This window comes from Colletotrichum lupini, chromosome 3 (assembly GCF_023278565.1).
Source record: "Colletotrichum lupini chromosome 3, complete sequence".
Taxonomy (NCBI): Eukaryota; Fungi; Ascomycota; class Sordariomycetes; order Glomerellales; family Glomerellaceae; genus Colletotrichum; species Colletotrichum lupini.
Window position 1 is genome coordinate 514,244 of NC_064676.1, and position 26,671 is coordinate 540,914.

A 26,671-nucleotide genomic window follows, 5' to 3' on the forward strand; every position below is an offset into this window, starting at 1 on the left:
GCAGATGTAATCGCTTACAAGAAAACACACGCTCTCATTTGACATCACGATGAACGCCCCCAGCTCGTGATCTCCTATGCTACCTCAACGGCCCTCATCAAGAGCAAGACGTGTCGAAATAGAGCTTAAGATTTTCAAGAAGACGGAAATGTGTTTATTACAAGGGTTTCAATGGATATCTCGTCTCAAACAACATCCTTTTTGCCGCTCACCAGGGCGGCCGCGGAAGTTCCCCTTTACCATCTACCGGCCAATCATTACATAACTCCTTAGAGCTACGAGAAAGACTCTCACGACGTCTTCCACTTCTCAAAAGACTTGAACACCGCCAACCCACAAACACCCGCCGTCCACCACCCGTCCCTCTCCAACGGCACACTCGGCCCAACATAGACCTGCCGCGGATGAACCAGCGCCATCTTCGCCAGATCCAGCAGCTTGACAGAGTTCCGTGACAACAACGCCCAAACATCGTCGAACAAGACCGCACCGAGCACCCTCACAGTGCCGTCGAACTTCCAGTCCCGCCTCATCGTCGGTCTTCCAGCTGCATCTCGAGACGGCCTCCTCTCCCTCGTGGACGGCTCCCTGTCCTCCCTATCCTCGTCATCCGGCTTGGCTAGCAAGACAAAAGAACCCAGGTCGCCGTGGGGAATAATTGGTTCCGCGTCATCTTTGACTAGGTGCAAGTATGAATCGATGGACGCCTTATCCGCGACCAGAAAGACGCCTCCGCTGAGAGTCATGAAGCCCTCGCACGCCGGAGACTTGCTATACCCCTGATAATGTCTGTCCACTTGTTAGCAATCCAAGCTCACACCATACTCCCAATCAGCGGGGTAACTCACCTCTTCGCTGCCTCGACGTCGCCCTCGGGAATCCCATGCTCCCGCCCATCAATCCATCTCACCTTGCACATGGGCTTCACATCACCAGCCCCATCAACACCCTCTCCCCACGCCGTAACATCATCCTTGAACTTCCCAAGAAACGCCTTCCACTCCTCATCAGAATGCTCATACGACACACGATACCCAATATAACCCCAAACCCTGAACGGTCGATGAGTCGCCGTCTGCACAATCCCCTTCACACCAGCAATCCACGGCTCATCACCCACCTCCGGCACCGCCCCTCGCAACTCCCTCCTCGCCTGCTCATACTCCCTCATCTGCGCCCGACACGTTGCCTCCAAACCCCTCGGATCAGACAAGGCCGGCACCTCCCTCCCCAGCCTGACATTCTCCATCGCGCGTTGAACCTGCGCCGACCGACTGAGATACCGGCACCGAATCCCGTAGATCCTGGAGCGGAGCCGCATATCATACGGATACGCCGTCATCGGCTCCCGCCCGTCATACCCGTTCCAATTATCCCTCAGCCTCGGCGCCGCAGAGGTAAGAGTGCGGAGGGTATACCCCCACAACGGCACCATAATCTTCGTATCCGCCTTGTTCGTTATCTCGGTGAGGTCGTGAAACCGGTCCAGGATCTCCATTTGCGCCGCAGACGCCGGGCCATCGGACACGGGTGTGGTCTGACGCAGCTGGAGCAGAAGAGCCTCTTTCAGCTCCCCTATCCGCGCCATTACCCACGCGTGCGCTCTTGCCGCTATCGTACTGAAAAAGTCTACGATATACTCCTCCCACAGCGCCGTCACGCTCACCGGACCCCCGCGCCCTTTTTCCCTTCTATACGCATTCAGAGCCTTCTCAAAGTCGTGACACGCATTCCAGACACCGTTACACCCCTTCCGCATCCTCTCCTCATTATGCGGGAGGTTAAGATACTCGAATGCATCTACTACAGCACATAGATGCTGACACGCGCGCTGAATGTTATCCAGCTCATGCAGACCCTTCTGGCGCCACCTCGCAATCGACATGGGCGGCGCGCCGCAGAGCAGACGGGTCTTAATGTGGTGCAGGTCGCGATCGCACTCCGTGCTCGTCGAGGTGACGATGGAGAGCATGTCGCCGAAGCCCGAGACGGTGGTCATGGCTCTGTTCATGAAGGAGTCTGCGCGGATGGAGCAGGCGTTGTAGGGCGCCGGGGCCCAGTCGTTGTAAGGGCGTGCGCAGAGCGTCTTTTCGTCTTCGTCTTCTGGCGGTGGGAGTGATCGCGTTGCGGGTTTGCCGCTGAAGAGGTGGCCTGTTCCCATGAGGAGGAAAGAGAATTTGACTACGAGGTCTAGAGGGAGGGCGTTGACGTCGCCTAGAAGATGGAGAGGTGAGTAATGGTGTTGTTAATGTTTGGTTCTGGGAGACGATTGTAAGGACATTGTCACAATTCATCAGTAGCACCTACCAATCATGACGAGATGGGGATGTAAGTAATTAGGGTTGACGACGTCTATCCCCCTCGGGATGTTCATCGTTTCTGCGGAACGCCGAGACATGTTGACGACTTGTTTCAGTGGCGCTCAGTGAAATGAAGCAAAAGCGAATCGTAATTGAAAAGTAAGCGAAGAAAAGAGCGAAAATAGCGTCAAAGACACTCACTTTATAACCGTCAGCGACGTCCAACACGTCCAACACCAACACCAAATGTCGGACGTTGGAACGAGAATCCTACAAGCCCCGCCATTTCTGCCTGCTGAAGCCCTGTCGCCCCCGCCGAATGAGCGAGGTCAATTGAGACAGGGGCAAGCCGGGGCGTCGGGAGGGAGAGGCATCTTAGTGGCCCCGGTAGCTTGGAATGTGTGCTTAAGCGGCCCTAAACGGGCATCGCTGCCTGGATGAGAGGCCGGGGCGGAGGATCTAGATTTCGGGAATAATCCGATGTTATTTGTGTGTGAGTGTGGTTGCGAGAGGCTAATGAGTGAGGCGAGAGATGTTTCTTATTGGACATAGACGTGAGTGTGTGAGCGTAGTTAAAGTAACGAATAGCATCGTCAGAGTCCACTACATCTGACCAGGAATTGTCCTATACGCTGAAGAAGGGCATCTCATTGTCCTGAGAAACCTGCATAATCACAGTCATCCAGTTCTGTTTTTGGGACACCGCTGTTTGCTGTTGGCAAAGTTCAGCTCTTAAAAAGCGGCGTTCAAAATCCGCCACAGCTCTGTTTCCCTAATCCTCAGAGCTGCTTTAACTTGGGGACTGTTAGAGCGACGGCAACCACCTCAACTTGGTGGCGGGGCCGTGAAGATTTCCAAAAAATATATGAGACGAGGGAAAGTGTCTAAGTAAACGAAGTGAACTCAATCGAGGGTGTTGTCGACCCGATGTTCCATACGGGTGTTGGGGAGTCTTCGGTTTTGAATAAGCATGAAGGCAAATGAATCACATAGTCAGACTCGTATGTCTCCAAACAATGCGTAGGTGCTGATCTGTCGTCCCGTCGCGAGAACAGCCGTAGCATACAAATGTCTATAAGTCATCATAAACCCCGGCCTAGTGTAGAATTGATTTCGATTATATTGATTTGCAGTAATTGCATAGTAACGCTCTCTAGAGTATTGTCTCTCGAAAGCTCTTCAAGGAACCGACTGAAGCGGGTCGAGAGCTTCCATAACCCATCCCTACATGAACTCCAGCGCTACAATAAACACAGTAAACCACAATAGGTATATCCTGACATACAAGATGGTAACGGGTACACATCGCTGGTTGATGTCGCAAAAAGACGAGGTCAATAACACTCTTATAAACCCCCCTCGTCACCTAAGAGGCCATCCTTCCTTCTCCCGGTATAGTGGCGGGCCCGGCATGTCGCCCTCCATCTCAAACACCTCGTTGGTATCGGGCAACTCCTGAGGCCTCTCCATCGTCTCCATCTCCATCACCGTCGTCGAGTCAAGCTGTGCCGTCGTCGTCGGTGACCGCAGCGAGTGCAGCGCCTCGTCACCCACGACCGTAGTGCCCGTTCCCGGCCTCGCGGTGCTGGGTGACATGATGTCCAGAGACGACTTCCCCACCGGCGCTTTATGTGCCATCGTCGGCGCCACCGAGTCCGATTTCGAGTCGCTGTCTGCGCTACCGCCGTTCTCGCCCGCTGCTGCTATCTTTTGTGCGTGCCGTCTCTTGCGTCGTCGCCAGAGGAGGATGAATGCCAGCAGCGCCAGCACGAGCGTCCCCGCCACCGACCCAACCGCGATCGCAATCGTCGTGCCAACTGAAATACCCCCTCCCCCTCCGTCCGATGACCCGGTGTCCGATCCGGCTGGTGTACTCGTCGCCGTCGCCGTCGCAATCGAATTACTCCCCGTCTGCGCCCCCGTCGTCGCAACCGTCTCCCCTCCGCTTCCCGTAGCCGTGGCCCCTGTATACGTCGCCCCCGGCACCGTCGGATCCGTCTCCAAAATACTCAAATCCGAACTCGCCCACCGCACCTGCACCGCATATACCAGCGCCAGCTGCGAGGTCGGCTGATTATCGCTATTATAAAACGACGTCGTCGGGATCGTGGAGATGCACTTGCTGTATCCGTAGCTCTTGGTGTCGGTATAACAGACGTACCCCGTCGGGCAGCACAGCCGCGGGGTCTCGCCGACCGTGACGGGCCCGCCCATGCCGACGGCGCCGTCCTTTGAGGTTGCGAGCGAGGTCGGGAACGCGCAGCCTTCGGTATAGCCTGATGGGCAGATGCCGGGGGAGTAGTAGCCCCAGCTGTAGTCGTTGACCTGGTGCCATGATGTGGGCATGCATACTACGCTCGAGAGGGGCGGCGTGATTGTGTTTGTCCAGTAGAGGGAGTTGCAAAAGTCAGGCGTCGCGAAGACGGTCGTTAGAGGCGCCGCGCCTCGTTGGGTTGTCATTGGATTCGGATCGGACGTCGTCGTCATTTGGAGTGCTGTGTTCTGTATGTACTTTGGGTAGGGAAATATTGGCCTCTCCCCCACGCGCTGCTGGGAATGACAGCGGACCGATTACTGCTGCTCTTCTTGCCCCGACGAGAAGATGAAACTAAGAATCAATTCAAGTCAAGGGTGTCTCGAATGTGTCTTCTGGTTCTTTCGTATCCTTTTTCGAAGTTCGACCCCCTTTACTCCATATTCTGCCTTACAGATCGCAAAACGATTGCAGAACCGTGGTCTTGGCCTCGTGGGATGGTCCCGTAACTGTTCCCCCAAAATCCCCGATATCGAAGGGTCCGTTGGGGCAGCGTGAGCAACGTGTAGTGGGCCGCCCGGTGGGATATCAGCAGTCCAGTCTCGAAGAACGCGGGCGGGAGATCTTCCAAGACGCAATACACGTAAAATTTCGATCAACGTTGAAGAAGAGTCCAAGTTTGACCGAATAGGTAGGGCAGTAAAGTTAAGATGGTAAATTGGCAGGAAAACAGGAGCACAGAGTTCCCAAAGAGTAAAAAGCACTGGACACAACACTTCTTGGACAGACTTCCCAGCTATCCGATGGCCGGGGACACCAAGGGTTTCGGGACGGGGACCATCCCACTCCCTCCTTGCTAACAGGACTGCAGTCTACAATACTGTTAGTGGGCTAGTCCGCGGACAGCAGAGACGGTCTGAAGCAAGAAAGGAAAAAATGGTCCAATTCCATTCCTTGGTCTTTGGGAGGCCTTCCTCTCTGGGCGGGCGCGCGCTCCGAGCGCGAGTCATAATCGGGGGCGATCAGGGGACGGCTCCACCGCCGTCATAAGTGTCGTAATAATGTTCTGGATTCCCAGTCATCCCCAGTGTTGTGCACTCTTGTCCGTGTCAAACTGGCAGTGTCTTGTCCCTCTGGTGCTAGCCGAAATAAAGACTCGAGGTGCCGCTAACCGCTAGTTGCCCGCGCTTGTTGTGCGAGTTACTTAGTTGACTTGCTTGCAAATGGTTCAGATCTGCAAGAGAATGCGATGGATACGAGGTTTTCCGCGTCGTGGTCAGTGGTTTGATTTTCTGCCCTCTCTGGAGTCTCTGATGGTCAGTTTACCACCTACCTATCTGTGCCATTTACCCGAGACAGCGAAGAATGGCAGCATACTTGACGTCAGGTGGCGTATGAACCGCTGTCTAGTGTCTAGTGTATCAATTGGCACAAGAACGGTCCTTGACCGATAGCAACGTCGGCCACCGTGCCGAGAATCACTAATCCGCAGGCAGGTTCATCAACTTTACCAAGATTTAGCCAATTGGCCGACTACAGAAACTGGATCGTGGTCGTAGGCGTGGTAGGCACGTGAAATTCAATGTAACGTTAATAAAACGCTAACAGATGAAGACCACCCTTCATCCCAGCTGGTTTCTGGTTTCTCTGCTCAGGTTACCCCGTCGGCCTTTTGTGATTTCTCCAACAATGCCGTTTTATTCTTTTCAGTGGAATAGTCGCCAATGAGTACTTGTGAAGGTGTCAACTGATGGCTGGAGAAATCCGGAAATATGGGAAAATCCCAAACGTGGCTAAGCGGCCAAGCCAAAAAGCAACCGATATGATGCCATGCCCGGGCCCGCGAGCGGGCTCGAATTCCAGGCCGGGCCCGACTTGCGCTTCGCCAGCTCGCGTAAAGAATAATCCCACGACTCCGGAAGCGAGTAATTCATAATAACAGCCGCACTTATGACATCCATAGAGAGTGGGAATACCGCATGCACGGCACGCTCCTATATGAACCCGTGTGACCCTCTTCCCGTCGCAGAATCGCAGCCACGCCCAGGATATGCAAGGCACGCCAAACTTCAGAGGCTATTGAACTCTGTCCCCTTCTCCGTGGATCATCCAATCATTACTTTTGACACCCATCTGTCAACTCAATTGGGAAGAACAGAGTGGATGGCTTTCTCAGGAGGTGGGGGGGCCAACCAGGCCAGGCCGAGCTCAGCTTGACTTTTCCTTTCTGTCTCAGTGTTTCTCTGCCCACTTTCCGGAGGGGCGCAGCAGGTAATCCCTGAGACTTTTTTCACAATGGAGTTTTGCGGATGGAGATTCTGGCATTCTGCACAGCCGCCATTGAGACTAGCTCGGCTTTTTCTCCCGCGGCTTTCTCAAATTCTGCTGCTCTTCTCCATCGGCATCCCTGGTGGCCTAGGCTGGCACAACTGGCTGGACCTTGCTGGAGTACTGCGGCTGTGGACAAGTTGGACATGGCAAACCTGCAAGGCTGGGCCAATTCCATTTTCGATGAAATGGATGATGGAGCAGAACAGAAGCTGTCCTTGTCTTGGCTTTCATGCGGCAGCGTGTAACAAGCGACCAGTGGGTGAGTGGGAGGGTGGGATGTGCACGCAAATGGGCAGCCCTACCAGGCGAAACCTACCGTCTCCAGACGAAATGGCAGAGAGAACTTTCAACAAAGTTACACCCGCCAGAACAGGGAAAGCAAGAAGGTAAAAATGTTTGGAAAGATGCGTTGTCGAATCGACAAGAACTAAATTTCGATCCATAGGGCCCCTCACAAACAACAGCAATGCCTCGTGGCGGAATCGAACCGCCGATCTTCTCATGTCACTAGGTACTAGTGAGACGCTATACCACTTAGCCAACAAGGCGATATTTGAGTGGCCCAAATTGTAGTTTGTGTAGTGTCGCGCCAGCTCGCGCACTCCGCTCGAGCTGCAGCGCATCGCGACCTCAACGACTAGCCAAGAAGCAGGCGCGGCCGAGCGCGTTGCTCAAAGGCCCTTCGTACCGAGAGCTATGTCGTATAGTATCAGCTTGTGTCGCCTATTTTCCGTCATCTTGGTTTCCTTCTCATCCTTAGTCTTCGACTCGTCTCTGAGGCCCGCAAACTGCAGCCTCGATATTGACATGTTGTGAAGGAATATGCCGAATGAGATCCCATACCCAGTAGTAATTGCTCGCGGCATAAATTTTCTCCTTTCCTATTATGTCTCATCATCGTAGGATGATGGCCCTTGCTTCATGCTCGTCGAGTCGAGACCGAGTCCTCTTCTTTCAGCGGGCTGAGGCGACTATCAAGCCTATTAGCAAAGGTCCGGATACTCCTAAATCAGGTATTGCTTATCTGAGTCTCACCTTTTTCCAATTGCCTGAATCGGATGGCAATGAGACTGGCTCTTCTAGAATTTTCCGTGAGTGTTTTCTCGGGGTTTCTTTTCTTTTCAGGGGTAAGTCATTTCCCTCCTAGACGTTGGTCACAGTGGACTGGTATTTGAAGGCAGCATTCAGGATTACCAAATCCCTGGCGAATCTATGTAGATAAAAATTGGGAAGGAGTCCGTTTTATGAATCACTTAACGCGTAAGAAAGCGGTTGCGTCGGTGTTTACATGTCGGTTCGCGTACGTCACGTGGTGGCTACCCGTGGTGGCGGTAGGAGAGAGGTATGGCAGGCGCGGCCGGGACGTTGATGAGAAACCGCAACGGTATACCTCTTCGGCTAACACCACTTGACAGAGGGATATAGGTCTACTCGTGGCCAATCCTGTCACCAACGGCAGCAGGCGCCTCACAGGCCTGTGAGGTCAGGTCAAACTGCCGTTTGGCGGGATGGTTACGGGCGAGCCTGATCGACTGGCTTAGCCTACGCTAGGTTCGAGGTTCGAGTCCCAGCATGAGCACCAGAGATGTAGCCCCCAGTTCAGCACCGGGGGGGTGAACTCTTTTTGGTTCTTGTGAGTAATTGGGCCTAAACTTCGTGATTGCAGGCTTGATATCTTGACGTTTCATCGGCTTGAGAGTCAAGGCAGTAATTCGTTGAAGTGCAAGAAGTCATCCATGATCTTTTAGTACGATTGATGGGTTTACTGACCAGAAGACAAGATTCAAGTCGATATGGTGCGGCCAAAGGGCGCAATAATGAGGGCAGATTGGTGGCTGTCTCAGAAAGGCAGTGACCACCGCGAACGCATTGATATGCTAGTCTTCCCGAATTGAAACGGGGGCTTTTGAGGGACTACTAGATCAACCCTATAAATAGGTAGGAATAGACATGTTTCTTTTGCTATGAAATCCATCATTGCTGGTCATTTACCAAAATAGGGATCAGGATGGCCATGTCATGAGTGGATAGTTGATGGAGTTGTGGATGGATAGGTCGTGGGCAAACGGAAAACTCGAGTCTTTCTTACCCTAAGTATATTTGCAGAAGTTTCATGAACGTGAGTAGCGTGTTCTGCAACATTCATACTGAAAAAGGCAGTGCAAGCGTCGCCATCCAGAGACATATTCCCAGCATCAACACGCACTTTCTTAGCCGTTGGCAGGTATCATGCGGTTGAAACAAAAGTGTTGGCATTTATCACAAGGTAGATGGATGTGACCCTTGTGAGTCTTAAACCGGATCTTTGGTCTTAGCAGCGTTGATCTTGTGGACCTGTTTCACAGAAGGGACAAAAGCATGGAGCATTTCCTTTATCAGTAGCGCTGCCTGATTAGGCCTTTGTTGAAAACGCGATGTTGTGAATTCTGTTGGTCTGTGAATATCCCAAGGCCTTCATTTAACCTTGCTATCCCCATGCATCCAAGCGTTGTTCAGATCTTGAAAAGGTTCAAGATAACAGATTGCACGGTGGCATGATGGCGGCCTATTCAAGGCTCCTCTGAACCTGCCCACAATCCAAGTGAAGTATGTGCAAGTCCTGTCACCCCGTGATAGCTCCTTCCTTCAAATCTGGCCCTCGGCGGTCTCAGCATTCTCAGCATTCTCGAGCTTCGGCTTGATATCCTCGGCAGTGGTATCCTCCAGCTCCTCCTTGACCTTGGCAGTACGTGCCTTCTTCTTGGAAGGCGTGCCCTGCTTCTCAGCATTATTGCCGTCCTCCTCATCGGAAGGCGCCTTCTTCTTCGGGGTGCGCTTGACACGAGCCTTCTTGACCGGAGTACCGTCCTCGTTGGTGGCAACAGCGCCGCCGCCAGTGAACCAAGTCGGGTGCTTGTTGACGGCCGCGGTGACGCGCATGCGGGCGGCATTGGTGCTGGCAGAGCCAAGCTTGGCGGCAAGAGCGTCGTAGTCAAGAGCAGGACGAGCCATGAGCTCCATGATGGCGATCATGAGCTTGATCTCGGACTCAGTGCAGTCGAGGCCAGCGGCGGCAGCACCGGCGTCAGAGTTCTTCTTAGGAGGCATGGTTGTCTGTCTGAGGCTGATGTTAGCTAGGTAAAGTAAAGAGCATGTGAGCGGTAGGTATAACAAAGAACTAACAGTGGTAAGAGATGTACGAGCTGTACCTGTACTGATGAATGAGGTGGATAGAGTTGGCAAAGCAGTTGCATGAAAGGCAAGGTGAGTGTGCTGCGTCGAGGTGAAAAAATTGGCAAGGCTGGGTGAGAAGGAGAAGCCTTTTTGTAGGTGAGAGAAGAGAAGCAAGATGGAAGAAGCAAGATGGAAGAAGCAAGAAGGGAAGGGGCACTGACCCTGAGAAGAGCAACAGATGGAAGGAACAGCTTCTGCCTCTCAAGGCAGGTACATCTCCAACTTTAGTACAAATGGAAGGAACTTTCCAAATGGGATTTATCTTGAGATCGAGGAGGCAGGCGCACTCTCGGCGGCATTTCCTCGAACTACCTTACTTCAACACAAGCTTGCTTACTGGGTTCCTGCATAATGGCTTGCGCTCCGCGAGTTTCTTCGCACTTAACTTGGGTAGGTTCACCTGGCTTCTTCTGCCTTCTCGTGGCCCTGGCTTATCCTGCAGGAGCCACCAGCTCGAACACGGAGCTACCCTCGTCGACTCCCGACCATTCAGCAATCTCATCCCTCCACATCCTGCCAGTTGTATAGTCTCAGCAGTATCATCACTCGCCCCTTCTCCTCCGGCAATTCTATTGCCAAACGTGATAGGAACGCTTGTGAAGCCGACAGGTAGCTTACTTTGATCGATGACTGGAAAGTCGCTAACCCCAGATATCTCCAGCCTCTCCCATTTCTCATCACACCGTCGGTATTCAAGCAGCTTCTCCGTCAATGCTGGCACGTCAATGTTCTCAGCGGTGACTCCGCCATCGACAAAGACGACGAGGTCCTATTTGCCCTCATGGACGACGAAACGATCGCGCAGCGCTTCGGCACGACCAGGCCCGTTGACGAAAAAGCTGAACTTAACAAGGATGGCTAGCCAAACGTCATCAGGTCGTAGCTGGAGGTGTAGGTGTTGCTCCCAGGCTAGGACAGTGCTAATGAAGCCGTTTCTAGAGGCTACAATGATGTCTTTTTCTACGTCGGAGACGGATGTTTGAACCGAACCCCGCCCATTCACATCGTTTTTGGAAAGGAAAATGTTGGTAAAAGTCTCGAGATGGCGATGGTTTTCGGTGCGATTGCCTACGACTACATCGTGGGGTTGTATTATGGTTGGCATCGGGGTCGGGGAATATTTCTTCTGAGCGTTGAATCAGAAGTAAGCGGGCACACCCATGGGACTTGGAGTTTGTGGGATTTTCAACGACCTCGTACTCTATTTATATTTGCGTAAGGTAACAACACTCCGCTGCTGGTTCGTCGATGCCAAGAGCCTGTTGGCGGAGCTGATTTGCCAGAGACTCCCCACTGCTTTCCTCGTCTGGCTGAGCAACATGAGCTATGCAGCATAAGACCGTAATTTTCCATCTTGTGTAGATGCTTTGTGTACCGCCTTATGTATCACGGTGTTTCAAATTATCGAATATGAAGACAGCATAGGTCTTGATTTCCGGGTATTATGTGTCCCAAATCGCCCGCGTTTGAAATTTGCATTGAGTGCCCATTTAGACTCACATTGATTCTCTGCTTATACTCGGAATAAACGTTAGTAAGTCCAGTCAGGTATTTGCTTCACGGCTTAAATTTCGCGATAAACAGCAAGTGCCGTGGGCAGACAAAATGCTGTTGTCCAAGAAATGTGTTGGTATACACGTAGGCAGGTCAGACCTTTTGGGTCGCGACTAGGTCAATAGGTCAGTATAGGTCTATTGCGTGTGTGTATGTGTAGGAGGGGAAGATCGTGGGCAGAGCCCGCGGTCCCTCAGTAGGTATAGGTAGGTAGAAGGGTCCGTCTACACGGGCCCAGACTGCCTACCTACCACCCCTACCTAACTAACTAATAGGGCCCCTTTTCTACCTCGTAATCTAACATTAGCAGTCTTTTACTTTTGTAATAAAAAAGGCTAGAATAGGGGCTGGGTCCCCCGCTAGTGAGAACTAATAATAGAATCTATAGTTAATCCCCTATTTAGAAGTACTTAAAGCCATATATTAAAATTTTAGTATAGCTTTTATTATAATTATTTATATAGAAATTTTTAGTATTCCCTCTTTTTAATTACTTTCTAATCCTTTAATATATATAATCTATATACCTAAACTCCTTAGAAATCGTCGAATTTAGCGTAGTTAAAAAAGAGCTTTTTATTAGTCTAATTACGCCCTAAATACGTATATTTCTCTTTAAGCTAAAGCCTAAGAGGCGTATACGTTCGCTAAACGACTTACTATTTATAATATATTACTATTTTAATTACGTATTACCTATTTTTCTATCTTAACTATAATAATTCCTTTATTAATAAATCGTTTAAAGGACTTATTTAGTATGCTCTTTATAAACCCGTTAGCTAGGTTATCGTCGCTACTAATTTAACGGATCTCGTAGAGCTTACGGCGTTCGTATAATTACCTAAGTATTATAATATCTATTATAAAGCGCTTTTCCTTCGTAATACCTAGTTTAACGAGGTATTTATATAATAAGTATAAATTTATATAAATTATAATAAGGATCTTTAGAACGTCGAGTTATTTAGTAATAAGGTTTAGGGTAGTTAAAATAATATAGGTAACGTTAATATTTATAACTATTCCGTAAACGTTTAATATTAATACGCTCTAAGTAATCCTTTTGCTCTTTATAGAGCTATAGTAAATAATATTATTATTAATTGTAAAGCTCTTATTAGTTTATTTTTTATTTATAAAGATAATAACATAACCTAGCTATAAGGTATAATTAGTATTATTTACGAATAACCTATCTACGAAGATAAAGAGTTTAGCTATAATTAGATCTAATAATACGAATATAAGCCCTTAGTCTAAGTAATCTATTTACTATTTAATATAATAATTTAGCATAACGTAGTTAGTAAATAATAAATCTATTTAGTATTAAGCGGTAAACGACGTATTAAAAGCTACCTTTAATTAGTAAATTAATACGATATAGGCACTTTAAGCTCGCTACTTAACGAATTATTATTTAGTATTTAATACCGAGGGGTTAACTTACTTAAGCTTTTTCCCTTAGTTCTTTTATCTAAGTATTATATTAATACTTTTTAATAAAATAATCCCGCTATTAAAAATAAGCGGCTCGTTAGTTAATAATTATCATTTTAGTTTAGTTAGTAGCTTAGCGCGCTTAAACTCGGTTTCTTTTTTCTAACTAAAAGTCTTATTTAATAGTTTAATAATATTATTAGTTTATATATTAATAATACCGAATAATCCGCTTTCTCTTATCGAGACTAGTAAGTATAGATCGAACGTAAATATTATTATCTAGAGTATTTTTAAATAATACTTATTATATATTACTTATTAATAAGTACTAGATTTTACGAGACTATATAGTAGCTATATAACGTATAAAATAGTACCCTTAGGGTATAAATAACGGATCCGAGCTAGTAATTAAGCAAAAACCTTATAATAAAGAAGTTAGCTTAATTATATATATACTTAAATAATATTTTATAGCTAAATAACGTAGCCTTTTTAAATTAAAGTCGGGGCTAGGGCGAGGATTAGATATTAACTAGTTCTTTAAATTATTGGTAATTACGTAAAGATCTCCTTTTTCCCCTTATTATTATATCCTTATATAACTAAGTAAGACTTTTTAATAAGGTTAAGTCCTAGGTTCTTAATCTCATTAACAAATTAAGATTTAAATATCCTTATATCCCTATATTTAGGGCTAAGTTAAACGAATTTAATTATCCCTCTCTTTACTAGTCTTAAAAGCTCTTTACTAGTAGATTTTATAAAAAGTGCTCTTAGGGTAGTAATAATACCCTTATTATAGAGCTTAATAACTAGCTTAAGATTTACTTCTTTTTTAAATATAAAATAAGTCGTAGTTATAAAAGTATTATTATAGCCGCGCCGTATTAATATTCTTTTAATCCTCTTACTCCGTAATAGAGGGTTATTATTAATTATAATAATAATCTCGTTAAAGACTTCGTTTATAGTAGCGCTATTATTAATTAACTAGTCAACTACGGGGATTAATAAGTAGTTAACGTACTTTATTATCGTAACCGGCGGCTTAGGGTTAACCTCTTCTAAGTACTAGGGTTTAACTATAGTAGCCTAGAAGCTTATTAAGCCGTAAGGTAATTTTATTACGTAAGTAGTACTATTTATTAAGACGAGCTTAAAAAGGCCTTTCTATCCCTTACCTTCTTACTAAACTTTAATATCTAACTATAGTAATAAATTAATAATATAAGAGATATTTAGTCCGTTTTGAGTAACTAGTACCTCGCTTACTTACTTATTAATATAAAGTCTGCGGACTTCCCTTATTACTTTTTTAACTACTTTTATACGTTAAATAATATTTAGTAATAATAAAGATTCGTTAGAAGTGCGTAGAAAAGCTCTAAAAACGAGGAGTATAAGAACGAGGCTATTTAGGCTAATTATATTATTAACTACTTTAATTATAGCTTAAAGTATAGCCTCTGTGCTTATTAATAAGTACTTATTATAAATAATATTATATACCTTTTTAAGTACCGCGTAGTATTTCTTAGCTTTATTAATACTATTATAAGCTTTAATAAGTACTTCCTTAACCTTAATAAATATAAATCTAGTAAAAGATTTAAACTTTGTAGCGCTAAAGTTCTTATTAATATTTATAATAATCTAGTCCGACGGACTAAAGTAAACGTCGATTTAATATAGCTAAAGAGCTTTTTATATATACTTCGTAGTTATATCCGCAAAGAACTTTACTACTTAAAAAGAAGTAATAGTATTAACGACGTAAAGTACTAGTCGGTTAGTGCCCTTATAATTTATTAAGTATATTATATTAATTACGATTTTATAATTAAAATCGTAATTATCTCGTAGGGTAAATTTAAATTAGCTAGGGGTAGTAGCGTTAAGTTAGTATTATTAATAGATCTTCGTAAGCTTCTCGAGGGCTACGATCTTTATATTATTACTAAATTACTAAAGTAGCTTTAGGAAACGAGGAACCGAAGGGTAGCTAAAGTGCTAATACAAGTAGTATAATTCGCCCTCCGTTAAGTAGTTAGTAATAGCTTTCTTATTATCGAGGAGCAAAAGCTAAGGGTATCCCTATTTATAAATAATAAGTATTATAATATCTCCCTTAACTAATAAGTTATTAATATTATTAAAGTATACTCCTAGCTTATTTATATCCCTTAAGTAGTATAAAAAAGGAGTATTAGTTAGTAAAATATAAAAAGTAATATTACTAAATAGGGTACTAATAACCGTAGATCTTAATAACCTTACGGGTTCGCTATTACTAAATTAAATACTTACCTCGCTAGCTTTAGAAATATCGAAAGTAACTTTAGGTCGTTATTATTATAATACGAGGAGTTAAGGGTAGCCCGTAGTTAAGAATTCCGTAGCGCTAGTATTAAGTATAATACTTTAAAAGTCCCCTAACGAGTACTTCCTATTTAATAAAAAGGAGGTTACTAGTTCTATAAACTTAGTTAACTCGTTAATAGAGGTAGTATTAATAAGGCTATATTCTATTACCTAAGTAGTAAGGATATTTATAAGGGTTCTATTACTAGTAATAGTCGTAAGGTATATTATTAAGATCTAAACTTCGTCCTCGTAATTATCCTTATAGTTAAAGTTAAGGTTATTAAAGTATTAAATTATAGTATTATTATCGTCGTCGTCGTCGTTAGTAAGGGCAGTTTCTTTATAAAAAGTAAGGAACTATAAGTATAAGCTTAGTATAAATTTCTTATTTCTTTTTTTACTATTTTTATACTTCTTATATACTTATCGTCGCTCTTTTTTTAAGTGCTTAGTTAACTAATAGCCGGTTTTATAATAAATAAAACACTTTTTATTAATAGTGCCGCGGCCGCGTTAATTCCGCTTATTAAATCGGGTCTTTTTATTAGAGCTATTATAAGTACAGTCGATTTAGTAAGTAGCGGGGACCTTTTTATTATAAGTACTATTTTAAAAATATTACTATTACTTACTATAGTTACGCTCTTTTTTTATAATATTAATCGAAGTACTAAGCTAGTAATAGATATTAATAAATATAAGTACTGGGTTAAGTATAATAAGTCTATATTCTAGTATACTACTTACGTAATAAAGGAGTTAGTTATTTATATTAAAAATAGATCTTTAAGTAGCTAGTGCCTTATAAAGGATTATAATATAATTAATTAGCGCTTATAAAATCTATTAGTTCGACTTACTTAGGTTCTTACGAACTATAGAATATTAGTAGAAGTTATAGAGCTTAGCGAGGTAGTTCTAACGGCTCGTAAGTAGCTTAAAGTATTCCTAAGTCCTCTAGTATATTATATCGAAGCTAAGCGGGTTAGAGGTATTATTAAGTTAGTTAAAATAGAAAGTTAACGCCCTTCCCTTAAGTATATTTAAAAAAGTACCGGAATAATATCGTTTACTAATTCCTACCCGTTAGTATAATACTTTAAAAATCTAAAGCTTCTTATTAAAAATATTATACTTCTCGTTATTATATTTATTTTTATTATTATAGAGCTTAGTAAAGTTAATTAATTAATAAGTATTAGGTATAATATCGTTTTTAGTTTTTATATTAAAGTATAGTATCTAACGGGGTAGATTTCGTTATTAAGTAATAATAATTTTATTCTCTAGTTCTTCTTCTTCTTCTTCTTAAAGAGGTAGTAAGTCGGTTAGTTAATAGCGAGGCTAAGGTCGGAATCTTAATTACTAAGATTAAATAAGTTAGGGCTATGCGGATTCCCTTACTATTTCTCTAGCTTATTAAATAAGATCGTTAATATTTATTAGCTATAGGAGTAGTAAATAAAGGAAATAAGGATCGTAATATAATATATTAAAGTATTTAATATAGCTATAATAAGCTACGATCTCTTTAAAAGTTTAAGTAGGGAAGTATTAAATATTAAGAGTACTAGCGATCTTTTTTATTATTTAACTACGATCTTTAATTATTAAATTAATATTATTATTTATAAAGAAGTCTCTTAGCTTCTTAAGAATCGCACTTTTTATTCTTAAGAAGTCCCCTACTTCTTAACTTTAAAAATCGGTTTTAAAGTCCTTTTATAGCTCCTCGCCTATTAGGCTATCTCGATAGTAATATCTTATTATATAGAGGATAAAGGTATTAAGCTTTTTATTATTTATAAGGGCGGGTATAATATTAAATAAGCCCTATTAAGTTAAGTTAACGTAGTCTTATTAGTAAATTAGAATTAAGTATAGTTCCGTAATTTAAGAATATAAGTAGGCTAGAAGTAATATTAACTAATCGTTAGACCCTTTTTACTTATTATTAAGGCCGGTAATTATTATAATATATTTACGAGGTAAGTTATATAATAAAAGATTATTATAAGATATAATCGTTATATTATAATTATAGTATAATGTTAATTAGGGTAGAAAGAGTAGTAGGTTAGTCATAGCGATCGTTTTAATAGTAGTAAGCGGGCTACTATTATTAGTTAGAAAATTCTGCTCCTTTAACGAGGTATATAGATAGAAGGTTACTAAAGTCAGTAAAAGGTTATAGAAAGGGAAGAAAGGCCTTTTATAATTATACTTTTAATAGTAAATAGAGGATTCCGTTAGCTACTAATTAGCGATTCTTTTTAGTACTTCTCGTACCTTATTTTACTAGTCTAGTCTTAGAGTTTCTATTAAGTTAGAAGGAGGTAGATTTATTAGTAATATAAAATAAATCCCTACTATTATTACTATCGAGATCTTTTTCTTTTCCTTAGTATCTTAAAATACTTTACTATTAGTAAAAAATTCGCTATTAACGTACTTATAATTCCGAAGGTCTTATTATTACTAAGCGCTAGTACGCTAGTAATCGTTAAATTAATTTCTTAATAATTAATCTCCTCTTACTTATTACTAATTTAAAATAATGCTTAGCTATAATATATTTAAAATAAATTCCTTTACGAGCGGTTCGATTAAAAAGAAGTTAATAATAGTAATAAGGCTAATAAAGATAATATTAATAATAGAGGCGAGGTTAATAATAATAATAAAGTAGTTAATCCTTCCGTAGTAATAGTTTTAATAAAAGAGATTATACGTAATAAAGCGCGCTCTTAACGGCCTATAATTAATTAATTAGTCGTTAGCTAGCGGTAGTAGAGGAGAGCTAAGGTAGTATAAACTAAGCCGCTTATCGTTAGTTAAATAGACGGAACTAAGTTAATAAGTTAGAATAGCTAGCGAGGTAAGTCGAGGCTATTTTTTTTATAGTTATATCCTTACTAACCTGCGGTAGAAATATATATATAATTTAACTACTGATCAGTGTTAGTATATACGTAGGTAGGTTAGACCTTTTAGGTCGCGACTAGGTTAATAGGTTAGTATAGGTCTATTGCGTATGTGTGTGTGTAGGAGGGGAAGATCGTGGGCAGAGCCCGCGGTCCCTTAGTAGGTATAGGTAGGTAGAAGGGTCCGTCTGCACGGGCCCAGACTGCCTACCTACCACCCCTACCTAACTAACTAATAGGGCCCCTTTTCTGCCTCGTAATCCAACAAAATACAAGATTAGGTTTCAAGCACTAGATGTGATATATGACTGTCAAACGGTGTGGAGTGGCAACCGGGTTCCGTCCCACTTTCAGGGCAGGTTTCGTGAGACTTGGCCCTGGAACAGTTAGCGTTAAAACGACCATGGAGAATTTCTCAAAGTATAGGGAGAAGCGACAGCGAACTCAGAGTTTGTAGCTTATCATGTGGTTGAGATCACTTTGTTTTAGCGTTGGTGAAGCCGGGTGTTCAGAGTTTGGCACGGCCATGGAAAACGTGGGAGCTGTGAGAAATTAGGCTAGAGGCCAAAGCACCATCGTCACCCCTGAACAGGAGGGCCTCTTGATTAAACCTAGAATCAACGTCACAGCATCGAAAAGTTACACATCTCTATCTCAGAGCGAGTTGACTGGCCGTGAGAAGTTCAGGGGTTACATGGGGGCCTTTTTCGTTGTGATGTGTAGGGAATGTCAGCTTGTGGTAAGCTCATGAGCGAGTGCTTTCCTTACTCCAGTCAAACCCCAACAGTTGCCCCACATTGGCATAATCATTATACAAAGAATACCTCAGGCACATCCAACAACGTTGAAGAGTGGATGGCATGTGGCGGTGTTCCTTGGAAGCAAACCACTGGAACGTCATATCATAGTTGACGAATCAGTATCGGAACAATCTACATTCACCAATAAGACAGGGACACTGTGGACAACTTGGGTGCTTGAAATATTTTACTTCATTCTATCAAAGAATCGAGTTGAATTCTAGTGAAGATATGAGCTAACTGACAAGAACTCCAAGTTGCTTCAGGTAGATGTCACAACACCCGTCGCGTATGATATCCCAAATGCAAGGCCCAACAGCCTCGAAAACTATGTGACACACCTCCGCAATCCCACCTTACGCCACCATTCTTTGCTCTCTCGATAGATCAGAAGTTGCAGGTGGATGTGCTCTGCTGGCGACAGCATTGGCTGAAGCCGAAAAGTCCTACTTCAAGAGCGCACTCGTGTTGCTAGTCCCACAGGGTTAGCTCCAGTCTTGACTGCAAAAAGTATACGATCCGCTACTTACACCCTGCATGTTACCCTCAGAAGCCTGGCAACATCTCTCAGTCTGATCGTCCATGGGAACAACCTGGTCCTGATCGTTGCTGACGCAGCAGTAGATCGTCTGGGCTGCGGCGCTGTGAATAGGTGTTTGTGGTTAGTCATATTGAAACCAAATGAGATGAGGTGAAGCATAGACGAACCTGGCAGCGAAGCAAGCGGCGATGAGAGTGGCGACACGCATTTTGATAGTGTATGATTGGAAAGAGGTTTAAGTGAGTGTGAGTCTAATGAATGTGGTGACGAAGAGAGAGTGCTGGTAGATTGGTAATGACTATTGCTGAGTGACAGCAACGGGCGAAGTTGAGAGCATATTAATATCTGAGAAGATACACATGTATGTCTGTTCGTGCTGTAGGAAGCTTTTCGTACGGCTTGCTTACACGCAGCTTTGCTCAGCCATGTAAACGGGTTTTACGAGCTTGGCAGATTCAAGTCGGAAAGACCGGGCTAAACGCATCGTACCACAACGACCGACTCGTGAGCTATAGTCTAGTACACATACGGCAGGACTTAATTAAACATTCAATACAGTGTTGGGGTAGACCAAGTGATCTACACTATACAATTACACAGATCATAAATAGTATCAACCGAAAGCGAAACCCAGCCTGCCAATGACGACGTGTGTGGGGCGTAGGGACTTTTAGGGTTCCAACTCTTCGGGGTATTAAGATGAGCCGCCATATAGGCTCTTGAAACCCGGTCCCTGGCAATTAAATGTGGAACTCGCCTTGTTGCTTCAGAATTAAGGTTGGCCGAGAGTCCGACATCGTTACCGACAAGAAATCTGACACATGAGCCAGGAATAGACTTTGGGCAAATGCTAGCACGTGGACGAGTTTTACGCGCTTTCAGGAGTTTGCGCTTGTTTACAGTATATGAGAATCGCCGACCAAGAACTGCAGGAGTTGCCCGGGCGAAAAGCTTGCGGACTTGCGGATGAGGAGTTGACCCGACTGCCAACTAAACATCTGATCGACAACCCAGAAGCCGCGGTCTTACCACGGCCCTGCCGTTGCTCTATTAAATGAAGTAGATGCGCAATGCCTCGAGCTAGACCTTTTTGGACATGGAAGGTATATCGACATCATACGAGACAAACCTAGCTGCAGTGATGCGCAAAGATCGACTGACGTGCATCGCTTTGTAAGGCTGAACTCGCGCGGGTTACACCGTCAGCGCCTCAAGTGTTCTAGAAGACATATGCATGACACCACTAAGGCACTTCTCTGACCTAACAAAAAATTTGACGACTTCGCTCTCGGTCTATTTCCGTGCCTTTTTTCTACAACTGGAAACTACCGACTGAGCAACATTTCAACTTTCCCGATTCACAGCTCACAAGTCACAACCAAGCACGCCCCGGCAGAGTTTAGTTGCTAGTTCCTTGGCCTCTTCCTCGGTAGCGAGAAACTGACCCTCTCCCTTATCCCAAGTGAGTTCAGTTATCGTGGCATGGCGTTCACCGGTAGGTTCCGTTGTGTCGCCCGCACCCGTCGCCGCCAAGACGACATTCATGCGAAACTGTTCGTCCCCGGTCCAGCTCCTGTGCAAATGCACCACGAAGTCGCCGCGGGCGTCCGGCTCATCTGCGCGGCACATCCAGCGATCTTCCATTTGCGATGGCTTGAAGCCTTTGAGGAGCTTCTCGGCGTCGTTGCGAGAGACGCTGAGGTTCCAGGTGGTGGTGGCGGGGTTCCTCATGGTTGGTGATGTTCTGATGGATGATTGGGTGAGTCTGACCCTTGTGATTGATAGCGGGCCTTGTGGCAAGTCTGAATAAGGGAGAACGTGGGGCGTAAGGTGACGGCTAGAAAGTGGGATGTGGGAGATTTGAGATGGTAACAAGAATAAGGGTATTGCTCGATTTTGACTACTTGGGACGATGGAAGAGAGTTGAAGTGGGTTTTGGGAATCTCGGATTAGACCCATCTACGTACGAGTCTTGATATACTTTTCGCCTACGCTAAAGCAGTCAGTCCTGGGTGTTGGGAACTCTGGCGGCATAATCTTCCTATTGTGGACTACAAGGCAGTCGGAAGATTTGCGGTAGGCCAGGATACGTGTGCGGCTTCTGCGGGATTGGAATCGGGGGCTGAAATATGGAAACCCGCTAGGGCCATCATATCAGGGGTGGTCTGGAGTATATCATATGGCACACATGATCTGGTCCAGGTCCAGGCTTATCAGCTCAGACCACAATCTAATCCACGCAGTATTGGACATTGTGCTGAGAGCTACTTGTTTCGTCATCCATGCCGTAAGGCTTTCCTATCAGCTGTGACTGACGTGTATCGTCCAATAGCCGTCGACCCCATCCTGGTCATGCTTGAAATCGTCTGATGTGAGAGAATGGGATTGCCATTTTCGTTAAGCCCGTCGAGCCTGTCTATCGGTGCCAAGAAACACTGCGACCGCCAAGGGCTGTCCGTATAGCTAAATACGAGACATGTCTCCGCATAGCTATGATAAAGTCTTGGGGGGTTAGGGAGGATGCTAACGGTGTTGAGGCCCTGTCAATATTGAAAGAAACGATTCATAGCTGAGTCGAGGTGTAATAAATTGTGTATGTTTAATTTACTTTCATAGGACTTTCCAACATTGGTCTAGTTGGCAATCTTTTGCGGCTTTGGCTATAGTTTGTGTCTGGTGACAACTCGTCTCGTCTTGACAGAGCCAAGCTGGAGTGCTCCGTAGAGGCTTAGACAGGAAAACTTGTATAGATTTCTGGTGCCGGCAGTTAGTCTCGGTCTCGGGATGCCCGTCATGTCCTTTCTCGACTTGATGGTGCTCGGCGACTAGAAGCCCGAACCGAGATCTCAGGTACGATGCTATCTTGAGACAGAAACACTGAGAATCATATGCGACATGGTAAGTATAAAGAAAGGATGACTTCTCACCAACTTACTTACACCTTGTATCACCATAATCATCACTCTCTTTATCAGCCCAACTACCGACCTCATCTCAATCTCTCATTGACTCCGGCTGCTTTTCAAGCCTTGTCTTACACTCTTTTCTCCTTCGTCAACAATTTTTCTTGCCATTTACACGGTTTGTCGTCAAGATGATATCCCTAAACAACTTTTTCGTTGTGCTTGTGCTCCAACTATGGACTGCAGTCTGCAATGCCCAGTTCAGCGTTTGGCGCGCCGATACCAGAACCCCTACCGAGATGCGCGCCGCCGGTCTCTTCGCCCCTAGAGGAGCCAGCCAGATCCTCCAAATCGTCCCCAACGTCAGTATGTACAACCACGCAGTCGGCGCCGACAATGGCGCCAGCCGCGATAATGACGGCTACGTCTCCACCACCGCCAGCGAGGACACCGCCGTCGGCTTCCTCACCAACATGTTCAACGGCAACGGCTACGTCTACGAGATCGCGGCCGCGGCCAACTTCATCCAGGTCTCCGGCACTCTGGGCGAGTTCAGCCCGTACCCCAACGAGCAGGAGTACGCGGCGCTCGGAGGCTTCAGCTGGGACCAGGTCATCCGCTGGAGACACTACACCAACGGCGTTGCGGACGGCGGACTGCAGGATAACAACGAGTATGAGGGCCGCATCTACAACGGCCTGAGACCCACCAACTCCATGCCCAGCCTTGCTGGCTTCCCGGCCGGTCACCGTGCCTGGACCTTGTCTCCTTGGAACGCGTTTGCTCAGGGTGGTGCAGGATGCGGCGGTGGTAACGCTGCCCGCACTCTATTCGTTCGCCAGGGCACTTGCAACCCCAAGGAGAGTGCCGAGACTGTTGCCAAGAGGTTCATTGATGAGAACTGCTGGGCCAAGGACCTTTGCGGTTAAATCCCGATGACCGGCTGTCCTGTGAGCTTTCGATTTTGGAAGGGCACTCTTATTTCTGCACTAGCCATGCCTGTCGAGGCAGAAGGGATTAGTCGAGGTTATTGATGTCCTGATTAACTCAGGACTTAGGGGATAAGAATGGAAGGGATAGGAATGGATTGAGGGAGGCCAGACAGTCTTTACCATTGCTGATATCTTGAGAGTCTCATTTGTCTTCATATGTCTGTCTTAAGATATTCAAATATAGCTCGGACAACAAATGACATGTATCGTCAAGAAACCGCGTTTGCCCCCTTTGAGTATTTGTGATTCACGCTCATAATCGTTACCTCTTTCAAAACAGCCTAATGAATCATGATTTGCTCCTCAGTTACGGAGCTCCGAATTCTATGTAGGATCTCACCACAGGTAAGCCATTGGTGTGGAACTCCGGGGCTTGATTATACAAAATTGCGAGTGGCTATTGCCACGAGGCATACAATTTTGTGGCTGACCTTGAACACTAGAGGAGGCGTCTCAGATTCCACTTTCAGGGTTTGCATTATTCCGCAACTTATCGCCTGGTATCTAGGTAGTCCGCGACTGAAGAATAAGCATTTCCAGTCTTTCTTCAATCCGCCGTAACGAACCCCTAGCGGCCAAAAAATCAAATTGATAGAAAAGGCCTTTCAAGATGATGATTCGCAAGGCTCGGACGCCACCCGAAAGTACTTGCCAAGGCTCTACGAACTATCAGGTCTTCTGAAAAGCACACGAAACACCTCGACTTCGGAAGCTCATAGTGATTTCAACACCGAGAGATAGTAAAGGTACAAGAGAGGTACGCAAATACTATCAATTGCTATTAAAGAATATATGTTTCACAGACTAGGCACCAGGGAAATAATCACTATATCAGGCAAAAGGAGAGGCTAGTAAACACCGGGAAGGCTTCTAAGCCGGAGCAACCTAAAAAGCCCATATAAAAGTAGAAGCGCTTCGTTATCTGGGGCTTGCCTGGGTCGGGGAAGTCAGAGATAACTCTCATGTTTACTATCAAGCATCAAGGACAGTTTCGGGCCGAGTTTTGGATCTTTGCCAGGAGCGACACCAACACAAAGATATAACATCTATGTGGTGTGAAATGGTACTCCTAAGATTCGAGGATCATGATGCAGGGGAACTTGAGAGGGCGACGATCATCTCGTAAACGCGCAACTTTTCCGCTATTGCGAGCACCAGAGGCTTGCCGCTAGTGCTAGACAGTGCGTGAGCTCGCGTAGGCTTCCACCATCCGGTCCTGCGATACAACGGCAAATTGGTGGCGCTTTAGCCTTTTGATACAGCTGCCAAATCAAAAGCTCCAAGCTTGCCGCCGCAGCGCCACAGGGCGTTCAAACTTCATTTGAAAACGGCAATCCGGTCCCTGATTCTGTGCTTATCAGGGATTCCATCACATCCCCTTGATGACGCTAAAATCAGGGATGTCAGGTCACTTTTGGCTTGTCTCAAATGGCGATCAGCCGTTGAACCACCAGCACGGCACTTTGAGATTATAAGAGCAAGACAATTCCAGAATGACTGTCTATTTCGTCTTGGCAACTCACACTCCTTCCCACTGTTTTCCATTCCCCACCTCATAACCTTTTTCTCTACACTCCTTCACGTTGAATCTCTTATCACATAACTCCACAATGGCCACCCCAGCTCAAGCTAATAACACCCACAACAACGGTCCCATCGACCACAACGACCTCAACGAATGGAAGGATCGTTTCAATGACGTTCTCGCTCGCCCTAGCGAGCACGTCAACTCGAAGTCTCCCGAGACTTCTCGACCTTGGCAGAACGGCTTTTTCGGCTGCTTCAACCCTATCGACCTTTGCGCCATCACTTGCTGTGTTCCTTGCGTGACCTTTGGTAAAACCCATCACCGTCTTCGCAAGAACGGCAGCCTCACGGGCTATGAGCCTATCAATACTTCTGTACGTCAATACAGCAAGGTACTTCGACGTTTGTGCTAAGCTGACTTGCTTCATAGTGTCTCATGTTCTGGGGTTCCACTTGCTTTGGCCTCCATTGGATCCCTCTCGCCCTTCAGCGCGCCAACCTTCGTGAGAAGTACAATCTCCAGGGCAGCTGTCTCGTCGATCTTGCTACCGCTTGCTGCTGTGGGTGCTGCGACCTGATTCAACAAGAAAAGGAGGCAGAGTTTCGTGAGGCCCAGACTGCTATCGCAAGCAAAGGCTACGAGGCCACAGCGGGAATGAGCATCCCCCAACCTGAGCAGAAAGTCTAAGAAAGATTTCGTGCATTGATTATCAAATTATTTAATTTAGTGATGGATTGTTTATGTACATATCCTATTATCACTTGGACGTAGAGCGATTGACTGAGATAGTGGTGCTGTCCCATTTACATGAGATGACAACATTAATGCATTCTTTCCAGTGGGCGTGTGAATATTTGATATTTTCTCGACTTCGCACAGTCTTATTGGCGCTCTGTGAATCCAATCAAAGGTGATACACAGCGCGAGCTCTCTTTGATCACCAGAGTACTCGTAACCTTAAAGAAAATATCGAGACTATTGCCAAGAGATTCGTTGATGAGAACCACTGGGCCAAGGATCTCTGCGGCTAGATAATGAGGATCAATTATGCTGTATAGCCTTACAATATAGAGGAAGAGGTACTTCATATCTGGCGGCCTCGCCATGCTTTTCGAGGCAGGGGCGGCAGATCACGAACACGGCATATGCGATCAAGTCTACATGATCAATGATTCTGATAGGAGAGAGAATGGAATACGCCAAGGGACACTTCAGGGTAGCTCACACAGTCTTTGTCATTGCTAAAATGATATGGGTGTTATTTGTTTTCTCCAAGGCATTTCTTCATCGGGAGACAGCAAGGATATTTAGTAAGAAAATGCATTGATGAGAAAACTTCCGCCTTGTCGCACGTGATTGACTCAACAATTCAAGTAAAACTCAGAGCCGTTTCAGCCGAGATGAATTCCATCAACTCAAGCAAACTCCTTGAGCCAGCAGCCGTCTCTATCAATACCCACATACGCGGACAGCGTCTTTCTTTCCATCACAAGATTCTCATTGTATCATAATCAACGA

General features: G+C 45.3%; 10 protein-coding genes and 1 non-coding gene across 11 annotated transcripts; 5 read left to right on the forward strand and 6 right to left on the reverse strand.

The window, feature by feature from the left end:
• Positions 1 to 290: 290 nt before the first annotated feature.
• On the reverse strand, positions 291 to 2,398 carry CLUP02_04882 (uncharacterized protein; the record flags this gene model as incomplete). Its single annotated transcript, XM_049283892.1, has 3 exons — positions 291 to 771; positions 849 to 2,214; positions 2,308 to 2,398. 3 exons carry the CDS (start codon positions 2,396 to 2,398, stop codon positions 291 to 293), a joined length of 1,938 nt encoding a protein of 645 aa, XP_049141035.1.
• Positions 2,399 to 3,662: 1,264 nt separating this feature from the next.
• CLUP02_04883 (uncharacterized protein) lies at positions 3,663 to 4,787 on the reverse strand (the record flags this gene model as incomplete). Its single annotated transcript, XM_049283893.1, has 1 exon — positions 3,663 to 4,787. One exon carries the CDS (start codon positions 4,785 to 4,787, stop codon positions 3,663 to 3,665), a length of 1,125 nt encoding a protein of 374 aa, XP_049141036.1.
• Positions 4,788 to 5,777: 990 nt separating this feature from the next.
• Positions 5,778 to 9,423, forward strand: CLUP02_04884 (uncharacterized protein; the record flags this gene model as incomplete). The annotated part of the gene is made up of 22 exons (XM_049283894.1): positions 5,778 to 5,946; positions 6,009 to 6,118; positions 6,186 to 6,228; positions 6,353 to 6,448; positions 6,518 to 6,733; positions 6,791 to 6,825; positions 6,889 to 7,021; positions 7,092 to 7,144; positions 7,182 to 7,271; positions 7,350 to 7,402; positions 7,479 to 7,697; positions 7,789 to 7,976; positions 8,033 to 8,099; positions 8,155 to 8,227; positions 8,301 to 8,362; positions 8,477 to 8,518; positions 8,552 to 8,592; positions 8,659 to 8,765; positions 8,917 to 8,942; positions 9,013 to 9,101; positions 9,176 to 9,263; positions 9,336 to 9,423. The coding sequence occupies 22 exons, from the start codon at positions 5,778 to 5,780 to the stop codon at positions 9,421 to 9,423; spliced, it is 2,088 nt and encodes a 695-aa protein (XP_049141037.1).
• On the reverse strand, positions 7,353 to 7,433 carry CLUP02_tRNA107. Its single transcript has one exon. It is a non-coding gene; the product is annotated as a tRNA-Thr (tRNA).
• An 87-nt stretch (positions 9,424 to 9,510) lies between the features above and the next one.
• CLUP02_04885 (uncharacterized protein) lies at positions 9,511 to 11,451 on the reverse strand (the record flags this gene model as incomplete). Its single annotated transcript, XM_049283895.1, has 5 exons — positions 9,511 to 9,978; positions 10,048 to 10,260; positions 10,436 to 10,867; positions 10,931 to 11,224; positions 11,329 to 11,451. 5 exons carry the CDS (start codon positions 11,449 to 11,451, stop codon positions 9,511 to 9,513), a joined length of 1,530 nt encoding a protein of 509 aa, XP_049141038.1.
• Positions 11,452 to 19,576: 8,125 nt separating this feature from the next.
• Positions 19,577 to 19,938, reverse strand: CLUP02_04887 (uncharacterized protein; the record flags this gene model as incomplete). Its single annotated transcript, XM_049283896.1, has 3 exons — positions 19,577 to 19,660; positions 19,720 to 19,831; positions 19,898 to 19,938. 3 exons carry the CDS (start codon positions 19,936 to 19,938, stop codon positions 19,577 to 19,579), a joined length of 237 nt encoding a protein of 78 aa, XP_049141039.1.
• A 1,157-nt stretch (positions 19,939 to 21,095) lies between these two features.
• CLUP02_04888 (uncharacterized protein) lies at positions 21,096 to 21,461 on the reverse strand (the record flags this gene model as incomplete). The annotated part of the gene is made up of 1 exon (XM_049283897.1): positions 21,096 to 21,461. One exon carries the CDS (start codon positions 21,459 to 21,461, stop codon positions 21,096 to 21,098), a length of 366 nt encoding a protein of 121 aa, XP_049141040.1.
• A 1,157-nt stretch (positions 21,462 to 22,618) lies between these two features.
• Positions 22,619 to 23,562, forward strand: CLUP02_04889 (cholera enterotoxin subunit A2; the record flags this gene model as incomplete). Its single annotated transcript, XM_049283898.1, has 2 exons — positions 22,619 to 22,628; positions 22,880 to 23,562. 2 exons carry the CDS (start codon positions 22,619 to 22,621, stop codon positions 23,560 to 23,562), a joined length of 693 nt encoding a protein of 230 aa, XP_049141041.1.
• A 354-nt stretch (positions 23,563 to 23,916) lies between these two features.
• On the forward strand, positions 23,917 to 25,008 carry CLUP02_04890 (uncharacterized protein; the record flags this gene model as incomplete). Its single annotated transcript, XM_049283899.1, has 6 exons — positions 23,917 to 23,970; positions 24,069 to 24,133; positions 24,198 to 24,365; positions 24,603 to 24,678; positions 24,825 to 24,862; positions 24,903 to 25,008. 6 exons carry the CDS (start codon positions 23,917 to 23,919, stop codon positions 25,006 to 25,008), a joined length of 507 nt encoding a protein of 168 aa, XP_049141042.1.
• A 227-nt stretch (positions 25,009 to 25,235) lies between these two features.
• On the forward strand, positions 25,236 to 25,840 carry CLUP02_04891 (uncharacterized protein; the record flags this gene model as incomplete). Its single annotated transcript, XM_049283900.1, has 2 exons — positions 25,236 to 25,526; positions 25,583 to 25,840. The coding sequence occupies 2 exons, from the start codon at positions 25,236 to 25,238 to the stop codon at positions 25,838 to 25,840; spliced, it is 549 nt and encodes a 182-aa protein (XP_049141043.1).
• Positions 25,841 to 26,342: 502 nt separating this feature from the next.
• CLUP02_04892 (uncharacterized protein) lies at positions 26,343 to 26,664 on the forward strand (the record flags this gene model as incomplete). Its single annotated transcript, XM_049283901.1, has 2 exons — positions 26,343 to 26,463; positions 26,528 to 26,664. The coding sequence occupies 2 exons, from the start codon at positions 26,343 to 26,345 to the stop codon at positions 26,662 to 26,664; spliced, it is 258 nt and encodes an 85-aa protein (XP_049141044.1).
• Positions 26,665 to 26,671: the final 7 nt, after the last annotated feature.